The 22,736-nt window shown below is 43.7% G+C and overlaps 3 protein-coding genes across 3 annotated transcripts in view; 2 read left to right on the top strand and 1 right to left on the bottom strand.

Annotated features, from left to right (window-relative positions):
• Positions 1-1,792: 1,792 nt before the first annotated feature.
• On the bottom strand, positions 1,793-6,082 carry LOC104928565 (glycerol-3-phosphate dehydrogenase [NAD(+)], cytoplasmic). The gene is made up of 8 exons (XM_010742874.3): positions 5,656-6,082; positions 5,066-5,243; positions 4,192-4,332; positions 3,889-4,027; positions 3,588-3,700; positions 3,274-3,507; positions 3,061-3,167; positions 1,793-2,327 (listed from the first exon to the last, which is right to left on the bottom strand). The coding sequence occupies exons 1-8, from the start codon at positions 5,694-5,696 to the stop codon at positions 2,231-2,233; spliced, it is 1,050 nt and encodes a 349-aa protein (XP_010741176.1). The 5' UTR covers positions 5,697-6,082; the 3' UTR covers positions 1,793-2,230.
• A 561-nt stretch (positions 6,083-6,643) lies between these two features.
• Positions 6,644-16,392, top strand: osbpl11 (oxysterol binding protein-like 11). Its single transcript, XM_027291425.1, has 13 exons — positions 6,644-7,059; positions 7,278-7,346; positions 7,463-7,638; positions 7,886-7,965; positions 8,443-8,631; positions 9,598-9,796; positions 10,590-10,735; positions 10,867-11,007; positions 12,042-12,474; positions 12,589-12,775; positions 12,875-13,057; positions 13,149-13,302; positions 13,554-16,392. The coding sequence occupies exons 1-13, from the start codon at positions 6,944-6,946 to the stop codon at positions 13,608-13,610; spliced, it is 2,130 nt and encodes a 709-aa protein (XP_027147226.1). The 5' UTR covers positions 6,644-6,943; the 3' UTR covers positions 13,611-16,392.
• A 1,162-nt stretch (positions 16,393-17,554) lies between these two features.
• LOC109141745 (high affinity choline transporter 1) overlaps positions 17,555-22,736 on the top strand; it is a 10,964-nt gene continuing 5,782 nt past the window's right edge. Inside the window, exons 1-6 of the mRNA XM_027291431.1 lie at positions 17,555-18,431; positions 19,037-19,201; positions 19,443-19,556; positions 20,131-20,286; positions 20,434-20,582; positions 20,663-20,806. Of these exons, the coding sequence (XP_027147232.1) occupies positions 18,212-18,431; positions 19,037-19,201; positions 19,443-19,556; positions 20,131-20,286; positions 20,434-20,582; positions 20,663-20,806 (948 nt within the window). The 5' untranslated portion in view covers positions 17,555-18,211. The remainder of the gene's footprint in view (positions 18,432-19,036; positions 19,202-19,442; positions 19,557-20,130; positions 20,287-20,433; positions 20,583-20,662; positions 20,807-22,736) is intronic.

The raw sequence follows: 22,736 nt of genomic DNA, 5'->3' as shown, positions 1-22,736 counted from the left end.
TCCGGGCCAATGCAATGACACGTACATCACATGCTGTATTCACTGACCCTGACGTTGACTCAGAAATACATCGCCGTTTTCCCTGATTTTTTATTTCTTCATACTATAAGTGCATATATAAAATATAACATTTTTATTGCGTTCCGGGCCGGTTGTTTTAGACCTGTTAGAGGAGCAGTGTGTCGGATTTAATGGCATCTAGTGGTCTAGTGGCTAATTGCGACCATGTTGGTCTCCACTAACACCTGAGAAAGATATCTGGCTTTTGAGCTTGTAAATGTTTTGCTGTATTCATGAGCTCGTTGCTGTCTAACTAAACAACTGTTTGCCTGAATACAGCTAAGCTACAAAAGCTACAAAAGCCAAAACAAAGCTGAAAGATGCTAAAAAAAACAAAACATCCATAAAGCTGAGTGTGACTGCAGAGTTGTGTGTCACCTCTCTATCTTTCACTACATATAATCATGTCGTCCATTGTAAATATAAAAATCTTTCCAGAGACAGCGCTGGCAGACTTAACTGTCAACAGCTTCTTGGTGACTGCTTCTTCTGTAGAAAGTAGTCACTTTGTAATTTAACTTCAAAACACAACTCTCCCTAAAACCACAAATTGTTGTTTTTACGTTTCTCTTTCCATACAAGCTAAACAAAGGAGATACAAAGTGTTAATCAGTCAGCTCAGAGGTGCTGAAAGGCAGGAGACAGAGCCAGGCTGGCTTCAAGTCAAAGATCATCTCACTCTTGGGAAGATATTCCTTTAAGCAGGGCACCTGTGTGAGCTGCATCCATGCTGTTATGCTTTTATCCTCCACTGTCCAAAGGGCCTCTTACTGGAGGACAGTGGATGTATGTGTGTGTGGGGTTAGGGGGTACCAACAGACAAGTTACCATGGTGATTAAGCTCCTCTTTCAAACCTCTTGTCTCAAGGTGGGCCTTCTCTTTGAAACAGAGGACGATCTGGGCTCGTGTCAAACCACCACAAGGGTCTCAGGGCTCGCTCAAAAACCCACAGATGACAGTTACTGTTGGGAGATGAGAAGAGGACGTCGACCTGAGAGACCTGGCTCCCCCCAATGGGAACCTGTGGAGGCTCTTCATGGGCCCCTTGTGTGCCCCCCCTCTATAACTGGTGCCTCTTCCATCACCCTCACTGAGCTTTGCAGCCCTTTGATGTCCACAGACATGGAGGCCTGAGAACTTAGAGGCGGAGGTAGTTTGGAAAGTTAAGCCATCCACAGACAAATGAAGGAAGATTTATGGAGACTACTCACTGCTGGAGCCAGCCTCAAGTGGACGTTTGAGGAACTGCAGCTGTTCAACACTGTGCAGCCTCACAGAGCTCTGGTTTTCTGACGTGTTAGGTTGATATCTGATCGTTCAGTTTGAACTTATTTACACAGTTTTGACGACTACATATAATGTACTTTCAGTTTGAACTTGAACAAGTACAGAGAGACAGATTCAGACATGAAGATACACACAGACAAACTACATGGAAGCAGCGATGGGAGACTGATACAGGCCAACAGTGGGAGACTATCAAAGGTTTCACCGGTCTGACCTGTAACACGATTGACATCGAGGGACAAGGACGCTGTTTGTTCTGTAATCCACCTTCTCATACTGAGTTACCGCGGCCCTCGTGGGAATCTCTTCCAGCCCGTCACAGCCGGACTGTGGGACCGAACACAGAGCTCAGTCACAGAGCTGCAGATATCAGCTTCAAGGAACACGTTTCAGCGAATCGAGCGAGACCGACGCACAATATGTGTGAAAAATTAAAACAGAGAGTTTGTTACTCATTGATTTTATTGAGAAAACAACTTCACATGAAGATAAAAAAAAGACATCATTAAGTTTTGATTTTGAAATTGTAAACTGTCATGTAGTGAAAAGAAACCTTGACAAACCCCATACAAAATGACTTTTGGCAGTAGAAGTGGTTTGCCTCAGGAGGGTCTGCATTTTAACATGTGCCACTGAAAAACAAAGCTTATTAAACACGATATTTTTTTAGAGCCAAATGAACAGTACAGAACAATTCACAAAATAAGAGCAAACTTTTAAATAGCTAATTAAAAATATCCATGATGAAATGTCACCGGTAAAAATAAGTCAAAGTGCTCTTGTTGTTTCCGTTTGTGCGTCTCTGTCTGATGAATCTCTTTCACCCTCTAGTGGTTATATGTTGTTACTGAAGGAGCAGCAGCAGTTTGCAGAATGGTCCCGTCACATGTGCTCTGGGTGGTTCTGCAGACAGGTGATGAACTCTTTCACTTCTTTGCCCTCGAAGCAGATCTGATAGACGGCAGAGAACAACGGAAACCTGCGGAGGAGAAAACACAAGCTGATTAGACGACTGCTCGGGGTGGAAGGTGAGCAGAATCACATACTGTGTGAGTAAATACGCTGTTTCACCCTAAAAGATAATACATTTATTGCCTCTGTGTCTTTACTAATAACTAAAAGAGATATTAGAGCTTCGTGGGTGTCAGTTCCAGCAAACGATGCTTCGATTTTCTGGAAGTGCCCGTATGTTTGAGCCTTTCTTGACAGAAGTGTTTTTTCTCCGAGATTCTGGACGAGATTTGATTTTTCTTTTACCTTTTTGTACCTTGTAAATATTCCTAAATCCATTAATTCCTAATATAGGACATTTGCTTAGTAGTTCTTTATTAATACGCTGAAATAAAGTGAATCTATTGTGTGTCTTATCCTCTGAACACCACAGGATGGTGCCTCCAGGCTTGAATCTTGAGTAGTCCTGGAAACCCTGTTGTCAAGTCAGATCTAAAGTTCGTCTTATTTAAGAACCTTCAAGGATGGTAATGATTGTTCCAGGTATTAGTCAAACCCCCAGCGGTTACAGCAAAGATTTAGATTTGTGAAAAACTGAAACAAAAACATAAATTATCTATCTTAAATTTTTTATCTAAGTGACCGTGGTATAATGCACTTTGCGGTGTCCATTATCAGGATATAATACTCAACAATTCATTGATATCCACAAAGACTAGCTAACAGTGTTTAACAGTTCTTGTAGATGTGGGTGGACTCACTTGTTCACCATGTCCCTTTTCTGAAGGAGCTTGTAGACCTCAGCTGAGGTCTGTGGACCCTGAAGCTTCTGGCCGTTGAGCATTTCTGCCTCCAGCTCAGTGATAGACTAAAGAAAAACACAAAATAAATTAATATAAATTATTTAAGGTGTTCTGAAATAGTTCAACGGGAGAACTGGGAAGCTGACTGTCTACCCGTTTAGTCTGACTCACCTTGGACGTTTTGGCAAAGGCCTCTGCGACTTTCCGGTTTCGTCCTCCGTAGCAGGTGGTGATGAGGTCGGCCACGCCGCAGCTCTCCAGGAAGGTGGTGGAGCTCACGCTGCCTTTGCAGAACAACTTGGCGAAGGCGACCATCTCCATCAGACCCAGCCGGATCACCGCCGCCTTGGTGTTGTCGCCGAAACCGAGGCCGTCGCAGAATCCAGCACCTACAGCCACGATATTCTGACATGCAACGTTTTGTGTTTGAATAACACGCTGAGGGAAGATTCAAACTTTATAACAATAAATATTTAGTCATTTACCTTAAGAGCTCCGCACAGCTCCACGGTGTCGCTCTCCTCTACGACGGTGATGCGGAAGTTTGGAGTTTGAAGCAGCTCTTTGAAGATGGTGCCGTTTGCCTCATTTTTGGCCCCTGCATTGAAAAAGTTTATTTAAGAGAAAGAAAAACAAATGTCTCAAAATATTCCTAAAATGGGGAAGTAACCCTACCACACTGCATCCTCTTTTTAATCTCTGCATGCAAGCAACGTCAGGAAGATTTTATGCAGCTGAAAGCTAAAAGAAAAAGTTGACATTGATACAAAAAAAACAGCGTCTAACCGATGGTGGTTTCACAGAACTTCTCATCTGCCACCTCGTTGGCGATGTTGGCCCCCATCAGGACGCTGACCTCGATCTCTAGCTTCTCTCGAATAATGTCTGAGATGAGCTTTAGTCCATCCGGGCCCTCGTCGATACCCTGGATGACAGTAATAAGAGACAGTTGCTAAGCTGTTTCATTGTGGTGACTATCACAATGTGTTGCTCAAGTATTACCCTGTGATTCAACATGAGACAAGGTCAGGCGACTGAACATTTCCCCTTTTTACTGTGAGGAAACATGAAAAATAATTAGAGCCTCACTTTGATGAGTGATATCCCGATGGTTCCCTCCGTGACGTGAGGCTTTATCTGGTCACAGAGGTTGCCAATGAACTGATGAGGGATCACAAAGACCAGGATCTTTGCTCCTTTGACAGCTTCAGTGACGTCAGGAACAGCGACCTAGAGAGGCATCGACAACCAAAGTTAAAGTGTTTAGATCATAGAGAGCAAAGATTGAAAAGAAGAAACATTTAACTTTCTGTGTAGGGGAAATATAAAAACATAAATGTATTATGTATCAGAATAAATCCTGTCAGATGTACCATCTTGGGACCCATATAATTAATATTATTAATGCATTTCACTGTAAATCCAAAGAGGATACAGGTTAAGAAAAACTAAATATTATATTGCCATTTAAAAAATGCAAAATTATAGAAAAATAACAGAACTAATTGACATTTAATACAAACTAAACTTAAATATGAAAACGTGGTTATCTACGATGATTACAGGGGTCACAATATCAAATTTATATCGACCAATCAAAATGAGGTTTAGGTGTAGGTGCATGTGAGCTGTGTAAAGTAGCTCTCTTCATTTTGTTCAACAGTTTGTTTGATTGTTAAAATCACAAATTAAATCAAACTGTGACCGTATAATGAATTTTTAAACACTACCTCTCTCATGTAGTAAATAGTGTAATATGATACTTGGCTGGGGATAAAAACTCCACGTCCTCAGACAAGAAACTCTTATTGTGTGCCCAACAAGAAGGTAGATTAACTCGATGATATGTATGGGGTCAAAGTGAACTTACCTTATCGGCTTAACGACTCACTGTGCAATCTAAAGTTTGTGCCAAGATTTCAGTGAATTGCGTCACCTTTTTGACACAAGATGGTACACTCACCACATTCCTTGGCAGCTTGTGACCTGGCAGATATTTGACGTTTTCGTGCTCCGTATTAATGATCTCTGTCAGCTTCCTCCCTTCTATCACCTCTTCGTAAACCCACATGTTCACCATCGGGTCAAACCGGTTGGAGGCTTTGACATTGTGGCCAATTATTTTGGCAATGGAGGAACCCCTAAAAAAGGAGAGGAGAGATGACAGATTATCAAAACAGTCTGCAGAGCCAGACATGAATAAATCAGACAAAAACATGGCAACTCAAAGATGTAAAACCAAGCCTGGGTTTGCAGGGAAATGTGTGAGAACACAACCCCAGTACAGTGTATAAAGACAGCACACCAGGTGGGAAACCTAAAGTATGTAAGAGCCTGTACATGTTGCATCTTGTCGTCTAAACCTTCAGGTTGGTGTAAGATGTGTGCGAAAAGAAGAGGGAGCAGCAGCTGTTCTCTTATTTACAGTGAATATAACTACACATTATCGGTGTGCAAACACAAACACAAACACAAACGCCTTCAGTTTTGCCATTAAAACCCAAATATGGGTTATATAATATTTCTTTATCCAACATGCAGATGGAAACTTACCAGTTTCCAGACCCGACGATGCAGACTTTCTTTCCAGGCATCTTGAGAGAGCTAAACCTCCTGATCGGCTGAATTGAAGCCCCTATTGTTGCTTTCTGTTGCCTTCGTCTTTTATAACTTCCTCATACGCCCTAAAATGTTACTACCGACACATCCCTCCCCTCGACGGCCACGGATACACCTCCTTCCTCGGCGAGAAATGGTCCTAAAGCAGCCTCTCATACACGTCTTAACACTTGTTTTTAGCGTATTTACACGTGTTGTATGTGTTTATACTTCACTCTCTATGCACACGAATGAATACAGTGAGTTTATAAAGAAGGAATGAGAAGCTAATGTGTTGTACATCAACGTTTTACCGGACATTTATTGGTAAATATTTTCTGGATCCCGCCCGATACCGACCGACGTCAAGACACACGGCAGCGACACTTCCGGTCAAAGTGTTTTTCAAAATAATATGCAGCCGCTGCAACGGCTGTGTGTGTGTGTGTGTCGTTAAATTTCTAAATAAAGAAGCGAATAAACACGTAAATATAAATAAATAACCACAGACGACGTATTATATGTCAAAACATGTGAAATGATAAGTACATAAAAAATATATATTTTTTAATTTTTTAAATGTGTATTTATTCGCTTATTTGTATTATTCAGCTAAAATATTGTCATTTAAATAATAACATTCACGCGCATTTATTACATATAAAATGACATTGGCAATTAGAAGACATTATGTCTAAATCTTAAGACAAATATAAAATATTTATATAATTAATGTGTATTTATTATATATATATGCTCAACTTCCGGTTTAGTTGTCGTTCTTTTTTTCTTTCGCCATTTAATTTTTTTTCCCCTTGCTGTAAATTTATAATTTTTTGTTTTTTTTTATTTTTAATTATTGGACGAAGCTCGGGTGGATCTGCAAATAAATTAGTTTTTATTTTATTTTAATTTTATTTTCTATTAAAGGAGTCGACACACGGAAGTCCGAGCTCGTGAGCTGGTCACGTGACTGTTTTCCTGCCAGGGCAGTAAATATCAGGCGAGCTAGGCTAGCAGCACAGCAGGTACAGAACCACAGACGGACCGTGTCTGTGTCTGTGACAGAGGGAGCAGCACAGACCATGTCTTTAACTTGAACGGTTTACGGTCCAACGTCTGTTCTGTCCACGGGAGATGACCCGGCAGCTCCGCTTTGTGTCGTAACGGGAATCTGACAGGTTAGCTTCACGCTAGCGAGCCGAGTTAGCGTCTAGAGAAGGGGCTGTGGTTGCTGGTGACTATGCAAGGAGAAACCACGGGGATCCGACTCCCGGAGAACGAGGGCAAGCTGGATGTATTTCCCCAGAACAGGACTCCAGGCTCGGGGAGAGCGAGCGGCAAAGGCTGGCAGTATAGGTGGGTGTCTGTCCTGAAGCTAGTTTCCTGATGTAAGGCGGATTTTGTTTACCCAGCCAATAAGGCACCAGCAGCAGAATCACGATGCATCACTCTGATTTTGTAATGATCAAGTTTATGATGGAAACTGCTTCTAATCAGATTAAAGCTGTCATCAGGCATGTGTGTGTGTGCGCCTGTTGTGTTCATGGCTGCCTCCTCTTGACCTCTCATGCCAGTGACCACATGGAGAATATCGATGGCTACCTGATGAAGTACACCAACCTTGTAACAGGATGGCAATACAGGTGAGCTTTTAGTGGCCCAATCAAGGGACACAAGCCAAGTTCATTATTGTAATCCAGTCTAATCCAATTGAAGTAGTGCAGAGATCGGCGCTGACACACTGGCTGTTTTCTTTCAGATTCTTTGTCTTAAACAACGAGGCGGGCTTGCTCGAATACTTCGTCAATGAGCAGTCGAGGCCCCAGAAGCCACGAGGCATGCTCCCCCTGGCAGGGGCCGTCATCTCCCCCAGCGACGAGGACTCGCACACCTTCACGGTCAACGCCATCAGTGGGGAGCAGTACAAGCTCAGGGGTGTGTAGCTACAGATGTATAACAGTCATGTGTAGGTTCATCAGGAACCTTAATGTCTCTCCCCTCAGAGCTCCATTTTTACCTCCAAGCCATCACCATCCATCAGGTTCATACAATATTGATCTGGATGTTTTCCATTATCTGCTGCCAGTGATGCAGAAGAATACGGGAATCGATGCTGAGTAAGATCACCCCGAGTAACCGTAACAAGGTTTCACTCTCTTTGTTTTCTCTTCTTGTCTCGCAGCCACTGACGCCAAAGAGAGGCAGCACTGGGTGAGCAGACTGCAGATCTGCACCCAGCACCACACAGAGGCCATGGGGAAGGTAAGACGGCGTGTTCGACGTGCATATGAGCAAACAAGGATCTTATGTGCTGGATGTGAAAAGCTGTTGTGTGTATTAATCCGAAAAGGTCTTCTAAGCTGCACCTTGTGTGATGAGCCTTTGCTTAAACACAAAGACAGAGCGAGTGTGACCTCGAGTGTCTCCAGCTTCCTGTTTTTCTTCCTCACATGCCAGAAGAGTGATGAAACAAAGGCAGCAGCTGTGTGAAAATCTGTAGAGCTGTGAAATATTCATGTTTATGTAAAAATGTATCAGGTTTTACTGTGTGTGTAAGCACTGTAATCATTCGTATTGATCTGATTATTGACCTGCAGACTGCTCTGCTGCCCACATTCTATTTTAATGCTCATAGATATCTGAGAAGTAAAAACACAGGACTCCCCAAGGCTCTCGTTTGATCAGTGAATAATCAGGAGTTGTATTTTAAAGTTTGTTCTTCTGTGTGACTGTTCTCAGAGTAATCCCCCACCCAAGTCCCGCAGCTACTCCATGGCGTCTCAAGGCAGCGGCAGCTCCCCCATGTCAGTACGCCGACCCAGCCAAAACCCCGGCAACTTATTCGGCTGGTCGCAGGTCAACAAGGGCTCATCACTCTACTCCAGTAAGAGGTCCCTGCTGCCGGACCACCTGATGGACGCCAGAGAGGTACAAGCAAGTCAGAGACACGCTGCCAGCATGTTAGGCTGACTCAGAAATGTGTGCATCTGCAGTCACGCTTACTGCTAAGTTTTTTTCAAGGTTTGGAACGTCAAGTACAGTCCATTCAGTGAACAATGACACCTTCAGTGTACAAACGGCAGAGAACAGGGTTCTTGCATAGCAAGGGAAAGTATGGAAATTGTTTTCAGTGATTTCCAGGACTGGAGAAGTCTGAGGAACAAAGTGAACGTAACATTATAAAATATTAAGACTATAGTTTATAGTTGAGTTTTTGTTGATGTTTAGCTGTGATCATCTTCACATTGGCTCATGTGGCTGTTTGTCCACAAGATGGAGCTGTTGTCTTTGCCTGAACATAGTTTAGACTTCAACCTCTTACCTCATGGGACCTCCACTGACATATTTTATATTCAGTCCATGGCAATAAGAGAGAACAGCTGATAAACTAAACAGTGAAACAATAACCACAGGAAGTTTAGATGAAGCAGAATATTTAATCAGCGATGAGGCTTCTGATATTTTTAGGAGCTTTTTAAACAGTTCTGTCTGTAGAGGCACCAGTGTTGTGTTGTTTAAGTTAAGCCACTTAAACTGAGACCAAATCAAGACCAAGACCAGAGTGTATGTAGTATATTTGGGTAACAATGAAAAGAAAAATCAAAAACCAGCTATTCTTCGATGTCCAGGTTCAAAATAAAAGAATAGTACAACAGAATAATAGTAGTAACATGGGGTCATAACACAGGAAAAGCTATTATATAGATACTGATATTGATATTAAAAAGGTTTGTGTAGTTCAGGGTAAAGGGATAAAAAAAGACCATAAAATAAATTATAGAAACGACCATAATAAAATAAAAGATTAAGGGAGATTCAACAAGCCTTGTTGCCTCTTCAGAGACAGTCTAAAGAGACAATTGCTTGATTTTTAAACCATCCACTTTCTTCCAGATGATGAGCCAGGCCCAGGGCCAGCACAGAGACCTGATCCAGAGCATCGAGGGCCTGCCTGCAGCCCCCGGCCTCTCCCCTCTCGACCAGGATCTGCTGATGCTCAAGGCCACCTCCATGGCCACCATGAACTGCCTCAACGAGTGCCTGCACATCCTGCACCTGCAGCAGGTGGCCCGGCAGAGAGGCTCCCTGGGAGGTCAGTGTTTGTGTTTGAATGTGATGATACATGCAGGTTATTTTAGGGTGAACATGTGTGTCAAGGTAAAAGCTGTCCTTGTGACAAATGACCGTCTTGCACATGCAGAGCTGTACTCGGTGTAGCAGTTTGAGTTGGCCGGACAGTGGAATTATTTTGAATTATTTATAAGGAACCGTACCCATTCTTACCACCTGTCTCGAAGGTAATGAGATCTGAGACGGTTAAAGATCCACCTGAAAGAGTTTGTGGAGAAAACGCAGCTTTAAATCAGCTTCATATCAAAGACAAAACAGGAAACTTGCTGATTTCTTGACCCTTTATATTCACAATGTTCTGAAATGGGGAGGGGGGGAGGTCCCCGTCTAATGTCCCACACCAGATCTCATTACTCAATGTATATTTCATTAGGCCAGACTCATCGTGGCAGCCAATCAGATTAAGTTGTCAGACGACACACAAGGTGAATTTGAATGAGATCTGCCCACCTCCAAACATACATAAAATGAATGCCCACGCCATAGCGAGGCGGTTCAACCAATCACAGGATGGGGATGTTTCCTGTCGGCGTATCCTGATACCGGGCTCGGCAGTGGAGTTGGGTTACACTCTTAGGGCAGCTGGCTACGGGAGTAGCCGTCTGTCCAGTCAGCAGCCGGGCGGTTGTGAGGTGTTTGGCGGATGGTAGGCTGAGCGTGAAGTGTGAGGCAGCTGTGAGTGTCGGGGGGGATTTGGGAGGGAGAGGTACCAAGAGTACCTATATCTGCTTCTGTGCGCTCCCCGTCCATGGCAGGACCCACCATTGAGTGGTTGGAGCCCAAACTACCCGACATCCTGAAGAACGGCAGCAGTTCCCTGGGCAGCTACACGACAGGGGAGGGCGCGCTGGAGGGGAGCCGCCTGGAACTGAGCAGCCCCGAGTCCTGCAGCTTCTCTGGGGTAAGATCAGCCACTCGCCCCAGGAAGTGTTGTACCACCTGTTGATTTAGTTTATCTCCCTTCATGCTTTCTAAGCGCTCCGTTACTTACTTTCAACCTGTGCCTCCCCTCCCTCCCTTCCCCTCTCACAGGAACAGGAAGACATCGATGCAGAGGATGAGGCAGAGGACTGCTTCACGGACAAGGAGGAGGACCTGGGCGCTGTGGAGGAGGAGCGCAGCGTTATCCTACACCTGTTGTCCCAGCTGAAGCTCGGCATGGACCTCACGCGGGTAGGTAGAGTTCCACGTACCGCCGATCAGCAAAACAGCCCCCCTCTGACCAACTCTTCCCACACTTTGTTTGTCTGTCTCTCTTAGTTCTTTGAGGGTTTCTGTGTCATTACCACAAAACACAACACAAAACAATCCCAATAAAAAGTCACATATCATAATTTTTATTGTTTATGTCTTCACTGTGACTCCTCTCTTTCTGTATTTCCTCGTTCCTACCCCACATTTATCTCTTCATCACTCCAAATTTGGTGTTTTTCATTGTACAATATTTATTGTCTTAAAATAAATAAACCATTTAAAATCTCATTGGATGATGTGAGATCTCCATAGTAACGGTTGCCATTGGCAGCCATTTTGAGAAATTGGCAACTCATCCTTGCCAATAGAGCATGCAACAAAACATGCACCCTAACAGAGTTTAAATAAAACAATGCAAAGCAAATTTGGCTGTTTGGTTGCTGTAAAAAAACATGATTTTATGTCACCTTTTTTATGATTAGGAGATCTTAATTGCTGAAAATAAAAGGTGGCCACAAATGGCAACCATGTTTTCAGTTTCACTAACCAAAAGATGGCTGGCAACCCCTTTTTACAGAGTCCATACTGAGCCCTCGGATCTCTTTTATCAGGACCGATCTTCATTGTCGAAGAGTGGAAAAAGTTTGTAGTCTCGGATCAGGAGTTGTTGGCCAATCTGTTTTTCAGCAGTCTGAGGCTGAAGTAAGCACTTCTTGCTTTCTAATTACTTCTCCTGGACACATACACACTTTAAAAACAGAGAGTCGTGTCCTGGATAGACATTCTATCTTCCAGTGTCAGTTTGTTCTAGTATTTGGATATCCTCCTCTTGGGTTTCTGATTCATCGCAGTTATCTGCTGGATCCACTGGCTTACCTCAGATGGAGATCTAGTAGACGCTGTGACCCCGGGTCGAGTCTGTCGTACGTCACGTTGTCTCTTACTCGATTTTCTGATGGTAAAAGATGCAATAAAGTGCCTAAAACTAAAAATAAATTGTGTCCATGCACCAGGTGGTCCTGCCGACCTTCATCCTAGAGAAGCGCTCCCTGCTGGAGATGTATGCCGACTTCATGTCACACCCGGACCTCTTTGTGGCCATCACCGACGGCAGCAGCCCGGAGGACCGCATGGTCCGGTTCGTGGAGTACTACCTCACCTCCTTCCACGAGGGCCGCAAAGGCGCCATCGCCAAGAAGCCCTACAACCCCATCATCGGCGAGACCTTCCACTGCTCCTGGAAGGTACCCAGGAGACCGGGGGCCTCACACGGCGAACCACAGGACCCCTACCAATTGCGCTTTGTGGCCGAGCAGGTGTCCCACCATCCCCCTGTGTCCGGCTTCTACGCTGAATGTCAGGAGAGGCGGATGTGTGTGAACACACATGTGTGGACCAAGAGCAAGTTCATGGGGATGTCTATCGGGGTGTCCATGATCGGGGAAGGTAAGCCAGGACCGTTTTTGTACTCCTAAGAGATCAACTTGATTTTCAAGCAGACAACAGTCAAGTAAAGAAGTATTAAAACTTCTTTCTCCTTTCATCTGTTTGTCTTTCCAGGTTGTCTTTATTTGCTGGAGCACGATGAAGAGTACACGTTCACGCTTCCTTGTGCATACGCCCGCTCCATCCTCACAGTCCCTTGGGTGGAGCTGGGGGGTAAAGTCAACATCAGCTGTGCTAAGTCTGGATATTCGGCAGTCATCACTTTTCAGACGAAACCGTTTTATGGTGGCAAATTACATAAGTGAGTCCTCCCTCCCCAAACCCCTCAGGGTACAAGTCAGACTTCACCTGAAATTTGTGAATTCAGCTTCTAATGTTAAATGTCCCTGTCCAAACATAGGGTAACGGCGGAGGTGAAGCACAACACCACCAACGCGGTGGTGTGTCGTGTACAGGGTGAGTGGAACGGTGTTTTGGAGTTCAGCTACACAAGCGGAGAGACGAGGGTGGTCGACGTTACCAAGCTGCCGGTCACGAGGAAGAGTGTTCGGCCAGTTGAGAAGCAGGGGCCAACTGAATCCAGGTCAGGACAGAGACGGCTGTAACTTTATGCTTTCGTGGAACATACAGATGCCTCTATGACGTCTTAGCTTAACTGTCTGACTGCTTTTCAGGCGCCTGTGGCAGCACGTGACTGAGTCCTTGCGGGAGAAGGACATCGAAAAAGCCACAGAGCACAAGAGGCTTCTGGAGGAGAGGCAGCGGACAGAGGAGAGGCACCGCGCAGAGACCGAAACCCCCTGGAGGACCAGATACTTTGACCGAGAGGTAAGCGCGTGGGTGTTCCCGACATGCAGGTGAAAAGTCACGTGTGCTGACTCTGAATAAATTTTAAATAAACCTCGACCATTAACTCTGTCTCGTGTTGGAGCGTCTCTGTTTTCAGAGTGTTCTCACCTTGCACTGTGCTATTTTAAAATTCCTAAAGGATCTGGGTCACTTAAACGGACTTTCTTTGTCCCGTTGTTGTTTTGTTTGAGAAACAACAATACTAACGCTCATCTCTTCTTCTCCTGCAGGGTGAAGGTTGGGTCTATCACAAACCACTTTGGAAAAACTCTGCATTCAAATCCTAGTTTCTTCACTACGTATCTTGGATGTTGTAGATTCAGGAATGTGTGTGTCTGTGTGTCTGTGAGTGAGTGTGGTTGACAGTTATGAAATGAAAGCACGACCTGCACTGACGTACAAACGAATGCAACATGGGGAGACGGACAGAGAGACGGCATGGTTGAAGGTGTTCTCGAATCTCACTCATGAAGTTTCACGAAGCCTCGGAGTACAAGCTTTTGTACTGCGGATCAGTTTGTTTCTTTTTTTTTATAATCCAATGTCAATGGAAACATATTCTTGTACAGGTAACGGTACTCTATTTACACAGCCTTAAGATAGTCTGACGAATGATGCTCTTAGTTTGGGTTCTGCTGATCAACCTGGATGTGATTCTTCTTCTTTCTTTGAGTTATAGTGACGTTTGAGGAGTTTCTTTCTAAAATAAGACATCCGACAACAACATAACAAAAACTTAATTGGAATACTGCCTGATAAATGTAATGCTGTGAAACTTGTTGTAAAGCAACCTGGAAACTTTGCTTCAGATCAGAGTCATTCTCAGCAACATTAAACATTCTGACTAAATAAGCAGGTTAGTGTTTTAACAGTCAAAAACTCAAAAATGTTTATTCCCGATGAACATCTGAGGAAAAAAAAAATCAAAAATCGCGTCCAACTTTGGCAGAATCTTTCATTTTCATGTAGGAACTTGTCACTTCTAAGATTTCAGGGCCTTTCAACCACGAAACAAACGGTTCACCCGCTGTTATCAAGTATGTTTACATGCACACAATATCTTGATCTCATCATCTTATGGCAATACTTTTAATCAGACATTTATATGATACAAATGGATTTCTTTTTAGGAATTTGTCGGACACTTCTACATCTGCAAGGAGTGAAAAACATGTTTGAATATGTAGGATGAAAAAAAGACTGTCACTCTCATGTCTAGCTGAAGCTTAGCTTAGTATAAGGATGTGGATTGTAGACACTCATCTCCTTGATTGAATATCCAAGCGTCCTTGCACCCTGGGGCAGGGTTAGGGTTAGGGAAGGCTTTTTTTTTTTTTTGTCTGGGGTACATGGGAGCGCAGCAGGTAACCGGCCACGCTTATGGGGCTGAGATTAGCATAGCATAAAGACTGGCAACAGTCTGTCCAAATTTAAACCTATAAAGCTCACTGGTTAAACAAGTACGAGTTCAAGTCGGCTTTATTGTCAGTACTGCAATCTGTACATACAGAGAATTGAAATTGCGTTACTCTCTGTCCAAACAGCACTAAACATGAAATACAAAATATAAGTGAAGAGAGTTTGTGGGGGCAGCGGGCGGAGAAGGAAGGGGGGGCAGTACTAGGAGGGAGTTCAGCATCTTGATGGCCTGGTGCATGAAGCTGTCTCTCAGTCTGCTGGTTCTCGCCCGGAGGCTCCTCATTCTCCTCCCGGAAGGCAGGAGGCTGAAAAATTGCTGCACATGGCCAAGAAATTGTCAGGCACTTTCCCCTGTTTCCTGTCTTTATGCTAAGCTAAGCTAACTACATACCGGCTGTAGCTTCACATTGAAGAGATGGATATAAGAGTGCTATCGTTCTTATTTTAGTCTCAAAGTGTTGATCTTCTCTCTTTTGTGAATTACACTAATATTACTTTTAACTACTTATTTGAGATGCAGTCCCCCCCCCCAACAAAAACTGCAGCCTACAACTCCCATAATGCAACGCTGTGGACACTGTGGCCCATTTCACACTCCAGTTTGTGTTGCAGGCTTTCTGTTACAAATTTGAAGCCTCTGACCTCAAGAGGGGGATAACCCTGATGATAGTAAGACATCACCAGGGTTACATGTCAGAGTTGAGCAGTTGAGGCTGATTATGACTTAATTTGTGACGGTATTGCTATATCACTGTATATTGACTCAGTCACACTGCTCGAATGGCATGTTGTAGACTAGCTGACAAATAACCAAATTTAAAATTATAAAACAATGATTGAGTCACATGTGAATGAATCTAAAGATTGCTACCCCACCTCCACCGTTCATGTCTGTTTTTAATTTGAACTCTGCGGGTTTGCAGTGGATGGTTAAATTCCTACATGCATGAATGCTAAGTCTCTCAGTTCATATTGATTGAAGTATACTACTCCTGTGTCTGCATTACTTAAATTTCTAAATGTCTCTCGTTGAAGCTTTTAACCAAATTTGCTTGTTTTGTAATGCAAATAAATATTTTCTTCGAATGCGTGTTTAACCCCCATCTTGCGCTTTAATTGCTCTTATTTTTAGAGCCACTTTTTTGTAAAGACGTTCTGTTCTGTTGTTTTTCCAATCTACTATACTGTGACGTACACGTGATGAACCTTATTTTGTCTTTTCGCACCCTCCTTGAACTAAATTTTAGCCTCACACTCTCAGAGCCTCCCAGTATCAAGGACAAAGTTCCTGCTCTCTACAGAAAGAGGAAATCCACCCTGCCATTGATAAGCTACTCCCTCCACATCTCGGTGCCTTATGCAAACTCTTTCTGTGTGTGTCTTCCGGCTAAGGAGCACGGCATTTTCATCAGTTATGTATGTATAATTTGTGTGTGTGTGTGTGTGTGTGTGTGTTTTCTTTTTAATAACCGGTGCCCGATGTTGAGAGATGTCGATGAAGCACTTTTATTCTCTGTTTTGGTCTTTTGGTTGTTTTGGATTCTACTGGTTGTCTTGTTGACCTATGAAATGCACTGACATTGAAGGAAACACGATGTGGAAGAAATGGACATGTGTGACAATAATCAAATAAATTGCGTATCAGTTGTATGCTGTGTTACAAGTTTTGTTCTCTACCAAGTTAACGCCGACACGTGACAAAGGTCTAAAGCCGTGACAGAATGTGTCTGACTAAAAAACACGCAAACGTTTCTCGCAACATGTCATCATGTGACGTCCTTATCATCTTCACCTTAGAGAATGAAAGAAGTTTGGGGAATATGAGTTGTTTACCCACCAAAGTGGTTTAACTTGTTTAAATGTCAATCAAAAAAATTGTAACACCATCACTACATCATGCCCAGTGATAGTATTTAATTAATGGGAAACCAGCTGCAGTTGTGCTGCATTCGTAGAAGTAAGGCGTCAGTCAGCTTTCCAGTTTTGATCCACAATGGCTGTCATTATATCAGGTCTAATAATGATGGCAGTCTTTTACCTGCTTGTGTTGGGAATCGGCATCTGGGCATCTGTGAGGTCAAAGAAATTGAGGGAAAACGCACAAAATGGACAGGTAGAGTTTTCTTTTTTGGCCAACCGCAGTGTCAACTTGATAGTGGGAGTCTTCACAATGACAGGTGAGTTTAAATTTGTTTGTTTCATAGACAATATGTATATTCATTGAGTATTCTTTTGAATGAGTCTGTAATATCTAGTCTCTTTTTATTGTTGCACGCAACAGGGTTGATGGAAATTTAATGAAATGAAATGACAACCCTTTTAGTACATTTACAGTACATTTATTTTTCATCACATTAATGATACAAACATATATAAAACATACAATAACACATATATCTTTGTATTTTTTCCACTGCAGCTACTTGGGTTGGAGGTGGCTTCACCATGGGTTTACCAGAGACAGTTTATGATCCCACCAAAGGTCTAATGCATGCTCAGGCCATTAAGGGAAATGTTTCTCAACATCTTTCTCTACAAAAGGAGGAACCAATTGAATATTTTTTGCTGCATCAAATGCAGACAACTCAGCATGAGAGGGACGCAACAAAGCAGCATGTTTAAGTTTGAGTTCTTTAAGGAAACGTTCATGCTCTAAGTGCATTCACTTCTCTTTTAGTAACCTCTCCTCTTGCCACATCCAGAAATACTCAGATGACACTGCTATTGTAGCTTGTATAAGAAATGGACAAGAATCCGAAGACACTGCTATTGTAGCTTGTATAAGAAATGGACAAGAATCCGAATATAGGGATTTGATAAAATCCTTAAGTGACTGGAGTCACAAAAACTGTCTCATACTGAACACCTCAAAGACAAAGCAAATGTTCATGGATTTCCATAGGTCCAAGCCCCCTCTTCAGCCTGTGAACACTTGTGGAGTGGACATCGAGGTGGTGACGACCTATAAATATCTAGGTGTACACCTTGATAACAAGCTGGACTGGTCCCTTAACACAGATGCACTCTACAAAAAGGGGCAGAGCCGCCTCTTTTTTCTAAGGAAGCTCAGATCTCTAAACATCTGTAGTAAGATGCTGCAGATGTCTATTGTGGCAAGTGTTTTATTTTATGCTGCAGTCTGCTGGGGAGGAAGTTTTGAAAAAAAGCAAGCAAGGAGGCTGGATAAGTTTGTTAAGAACACACATTACATTTAAAAATCAACCAAATTGTTATTATGCTGTATATTCAAGGAAATGTTATGAAACACTAATGAGGACTAATTTTTGCTTGGCTTTTAGTTAAAGTGGAATATGAAGTGTATTGTCATCAGCATATAGTGTACAAAATAATGACACATTTATAGGATAAAGTAACAGGACCCAGGATGAATCTTTGAGAAACCCCAAATGAGCTGTTGAGAAGGACATTAGTTCAAAGACATGTCCAATACAGACAACATTGAGTCTGTATGGTATTTACGTTTCTTCAGTTTGAACAGTTTTGTCTTTTCTCTCTTTTTCATCCATTTAAAGGTGGACTCTTCTTTGCAAAGCCAATGCGGGACAAAAACTACACAACTATGATGGATCCATTTCAGAGGAAGTATGGGAAAACACTGACTGGCCTTCTCGCTGTTGCTGCATTCATCGCTGAAGTCATGTGGATTCCTGGCACACTGATTTCTTTGGGTAATATAAAAACTTTTTGAACATGTTTTTTATAATAATCATAAACAATAATACACCTAATAAGAATTATTAATACTGTTAAATTAATTAAATATAATACATTTTTTACTTATGTGTATTTTTGTATTTGTGCACTTCCAACAGGAGTCACCATTAGAATTTTTTCCGATCTGCCCTTAAGTCTTTCTATAACTTGATGATGCCAGCGTGAATATTTTTTAAGTGTATTACTCCCATGTGCATTGACACATGGGAGTAAAAACTCAGCTCTGGGCCTGTTATGGTTCTGTGTCAAGGTTTTTCACACGTATTATGTCTGCTTGTTGTTTTGACTTCTCTCATTTTTCTTAGAGAAGGGGATGCAGCGAGTAAACTATTTGAACCAGCTCAGTTAGCTGTTAGAAGTGGGGTATTTTACAGTAGGGGACTCAACATTTTTAGATTCATGGGCAGGAATTGGTTCCTAGTTTTTAGCCACCAAGTGGTTTAACTCGTTTAAACCAGTCAATCAGAAACCAGCTGTACATGCAGTTGTGCTGCATTCGTAGAAGTAAGGCGTCAGTCAGCTTCCCAGTTTTGATCCACAATGGCTGTCATTATATCAGGTCTAATAATGATGGCAGTCTTTTACCTGCTTGTGTTGGGAATCGGCATCTGGGCATCTGTGAGGTCAAAGAAATTGAGGGAAAACGCACAAAATGGACAGGTAGAGTTTTCTTTTTTGGCCAACCGCAGTGTCAACTTGATAGTGGGAGTCTTCACAATGACAGGTGAGTTTAAATTGGTTTGTTTCATAGACAATATGTATATTCATTGAGTATTCTTTTGAATAAGTCTGTAATATCTAGCCTTTTTTTATTGTTGCACGCAACAGGGTTGATGGAAATTTAATGAAATGAAAGACAACCCTTTTAGTATATTCACAGTACATTTATTTTTCATCACATTAATGATACAACCATATATAAAACGTACAATAACACACATATCTTTGTATTTTTTCCACTGCAGCTACTTGGGTTGGAGGTGGCTTCACCATGGGTTTTACAGAGACAGTTTATGATCCCACCAAAGGTCTAATCTGGGCTCTTTTTCCTCTCCAACTGTCAATTTCTTTTATCATTGGTAAGTCTCATCTCCCATTACTCATGGTAAGAAAAATGTATTCATATATTTTGTTAAACTGCTACACCAGCTCTCCAGGAAGCATTGTGTGCCCGAAAATGAACATGTGACATATTGTGAAATCATACCACATTTGGACAAGTTTCAATATCATAATTATCATGTGTTCCTCTGGTGTAACCAACTGCTTAAAAACTTACTGCTGAGAGAACTCGGCAGTCAATCTTGTTTTAAAACAAGTGCATGTATTGACTTGCTGCAAGTAAAGCTTATTGAAAAGACTCCATTGACTCTGTCATCCTTTGGCAAAGATTTTTCCACCACTCATGCTCATATGTTCTGGTCTTGTACTAAACTTCAGGAATACCTGAACAAAACGATTGCACTAACACTAAACACGAACGAAGACTAATTTTTGGTGCATAAAAGAGGGCTTTTAGTTAAAGTGGAATATGAAGTGGAATGTCATCAGCATATAGTGGGAAAAACAGTGACACAGTTATAGAATAAAGTAACAGTACGGTGCTTCAGTGTGAACAGTTTTGTCTTTTCTCTCTTTTTCATCCATTTAAAGGTGGACTCTTCTTTGCAAAGCCAATGCGGGACAAAAACTACACAACTATGATGGATCCATTTCAGAGGAAGTATGGGAAAACACTGACTGGCCTTCTCGCTGTTGCTGCATTTATTAGTGAAGTCGTGTATATTCCTGTCACACTGATTTCTCTGGGTAATATAAAAACACTTTGAACACATTTTTCAAAATAATCATAAACAATAATTCACTTAAACTATTAAAATAATAAAAATTAATACTTATGTGTATTACAGTAAGTACATCTGTGGGTGTGTTTTTGTATTTGTGCACTTCCAACAGGAGTCACCGTTAGAATATTTTCCGATCTGCCCTTAAGTCTTTGCATCTGGATCTCTGCTGCTGTGGCGATCATCTACACTGTGCTTGGAGGTCTCTATTCAGTTGCTTACACTGATGTTGTGCAGCTATTATTGGTGTTTTGTGGCTTGGTAAGTTAAAAAATAAATAAATAAAAATACATGTTCCTCTTTTTAGGATTTCTCTCACTGTATGTTTTCTCTGTTTGCAGTGGCTCTGTGCTCCCTTCGTTCTGGCAAGTGATGTTTATACTGACATCACTCAAACAGCAGTCAACCACACATATCAGGCTCCCTGGCTTGGCCACATTGAGTCTCATGAAGCTTGGACGTGGGTTGATAATTTCCTCGTATTGGTAAGCTGAAAAAATGGTAACATGCTATAAAATACAGCCTGTTTTTTTGTTATTATGTCTTTCAGTTTCCTCAAGTTCTTTGCACACAGTAACTCTGCCACTTAAATGCTGACTCACTGATTGCCCACCATCATTTGAAATCCCAGCCGGTCAAACGTACCTGTTGAAGCTGCGACGGCACCAATCAGTATATAGGGGATCCCAATAACAATGACCACACCTGCTGCTATGAAACAGATCACTCTGGCTGTAGATGTGGAGCTGGAGGAGAGAGTCCTTTGATGAAATCTTGACACGCCAAATTTCCAAGAGTCTGGGAAAACACCATGAGAAACATGTTATGATATAAATAGTTTTTAATTGTCCTCTAGCTTAATGTTACACTTCTGAAACATTGTCTCATGACGGGAGTTTAGCAAAGTGTTCTACAGCAACTAAGTGACGAGAGAACTGGGCAAAACTGACACGTGTTCATCACAACAAACAGGCTGTATTTTATGCATTTTACTGTTATTTCATCTTACCATTACTAGGAAATTATCAACCCACGTCCAAGCTTCATGAGACTCGATGTGGCCAAGCCAGGGAGCCGATATGTGTGGTAAAAAGGCAGGGGACAGCGAACAGCAAGGAATTCTGGGGGGGGGGGGGGTGGAAGGGCTTAAGGCGGGCGTAGGGGAGCGGGAGAAGCGGAGGGAGCGAAAGGAAAGAAAGGAAAGAGAGAGGAAGAGAAGGGGACGAAGCGGTGGCAGACGGAGGCGCGAGAAGGAGGGGAGGTGAGCTCGTGTCTACTATCAATGTCTACCCATGTCGCCTCGCTCTCAGAACTCTCTCTGCTGCTCGCCTCTCTCCTGATTATTCTGGCGCGCCCCTCTCCGCGGCCGCTCGTCATGCACGGTGATGCGCGGTATGCATCGTCCGGGCGCTCGTCCCTCGCCTACCTCTCGCTGCGAGCTAGCTGCGCCCGTCGAGCGGCGAGGAGTCGATAAGAGCGAGCTAAGCAGGAGCGCAGGGGACCGAACGCGGAGAGACAGAGCGCAGAGAGAAGGAGGCGAGCGATGGGGAAGAGCGGGGGCAAGACGCCGCGCCGCCGATATCGTAGCAATCAGGACGGGATGGTAAAGGCGGCTGGGGAGAGCGAAAAGGGCGGAGCGAAGGTGCCCGGGGGAATAGATGGAGGGTGCGGACCCGAGAGAAGGGAACGCCGGCGTCCGCTCCTGAGTCACTCGTCAGCCGGCAGACGGGCCAGCAGCGCCGGCCTCGGAAGAGCGGAGAAGAGGCAGACGGAGCGGGAAAGGGCTTTGCGAGTCCGGCGCCTCGGCCCCGTCTCTCGCCCTCTATCGGGGCTACTCTCGCTGTGGGGCTTCTCTTACCATCGCGTGTCTCTTCTCATACTTCTCCTCCTCGCTCCAGAGATGCGCAGACGGAAGAAGTACAGAAGACCGAAAGCCGGAGAGAGGCGGGGACGGGCGAAGTGAGGAACGAGGAGCAGCGGCGGAGGGGAGACCGAAAGGGAGAGCCCGAGAGGACGCGCTAGCGGCGCGAGGGCGAATAGAGAAAGAAGCGACGCGGCGGCAAGGCAACAGGGGGCGAGCGAGGGGGACGAAAGAAAAGAAGAGGAGAGGAGGAAGAAGAAAGAGGAGGAAGGGAAGGAGAGAAGGAGGGCAGGGGCGGGGGGAGCAGAAGGGAGAAAGGGAGGGAGGACGGCTGCCTGCCGCTTCTACCTTTCAGGGGGAGCGCGAGCGAGACGAGGGCTGGCGGCGAGAAAGGAACGAGCGAGGGGGCGGGAAGGGAGGAGGAAGAGGGCGGACGCCGACGGAGCAGAGCGCGTGCGCGGGGGCGAGAGCGCGGCGATCAAACGACGCGGCCGGAGTGAGAGATGAGGCGCAGAAGAACGAGGGGGAGGAGGGGGGGGTTTAAGAGACTGAAC

Source organism: Larimichthys crocea, chromosome XIX (genome assembly GCF_000972845.2).
Source record: "Larimichthys crocea isolate SSNF chromosome XIX, L_crocea_2.0, whole genome shotgun sequence".
Lineage (NCBI taxonomy): Eukaryota > Metazoa > Chordata > Actinopteri > Sciaenidae > Larimichthys > Larimichthys crocea.
Note: the sequence above shows the minus strand (reverse complement) of the source record. Positions and strands in the feature narration are given on the sequence as shown.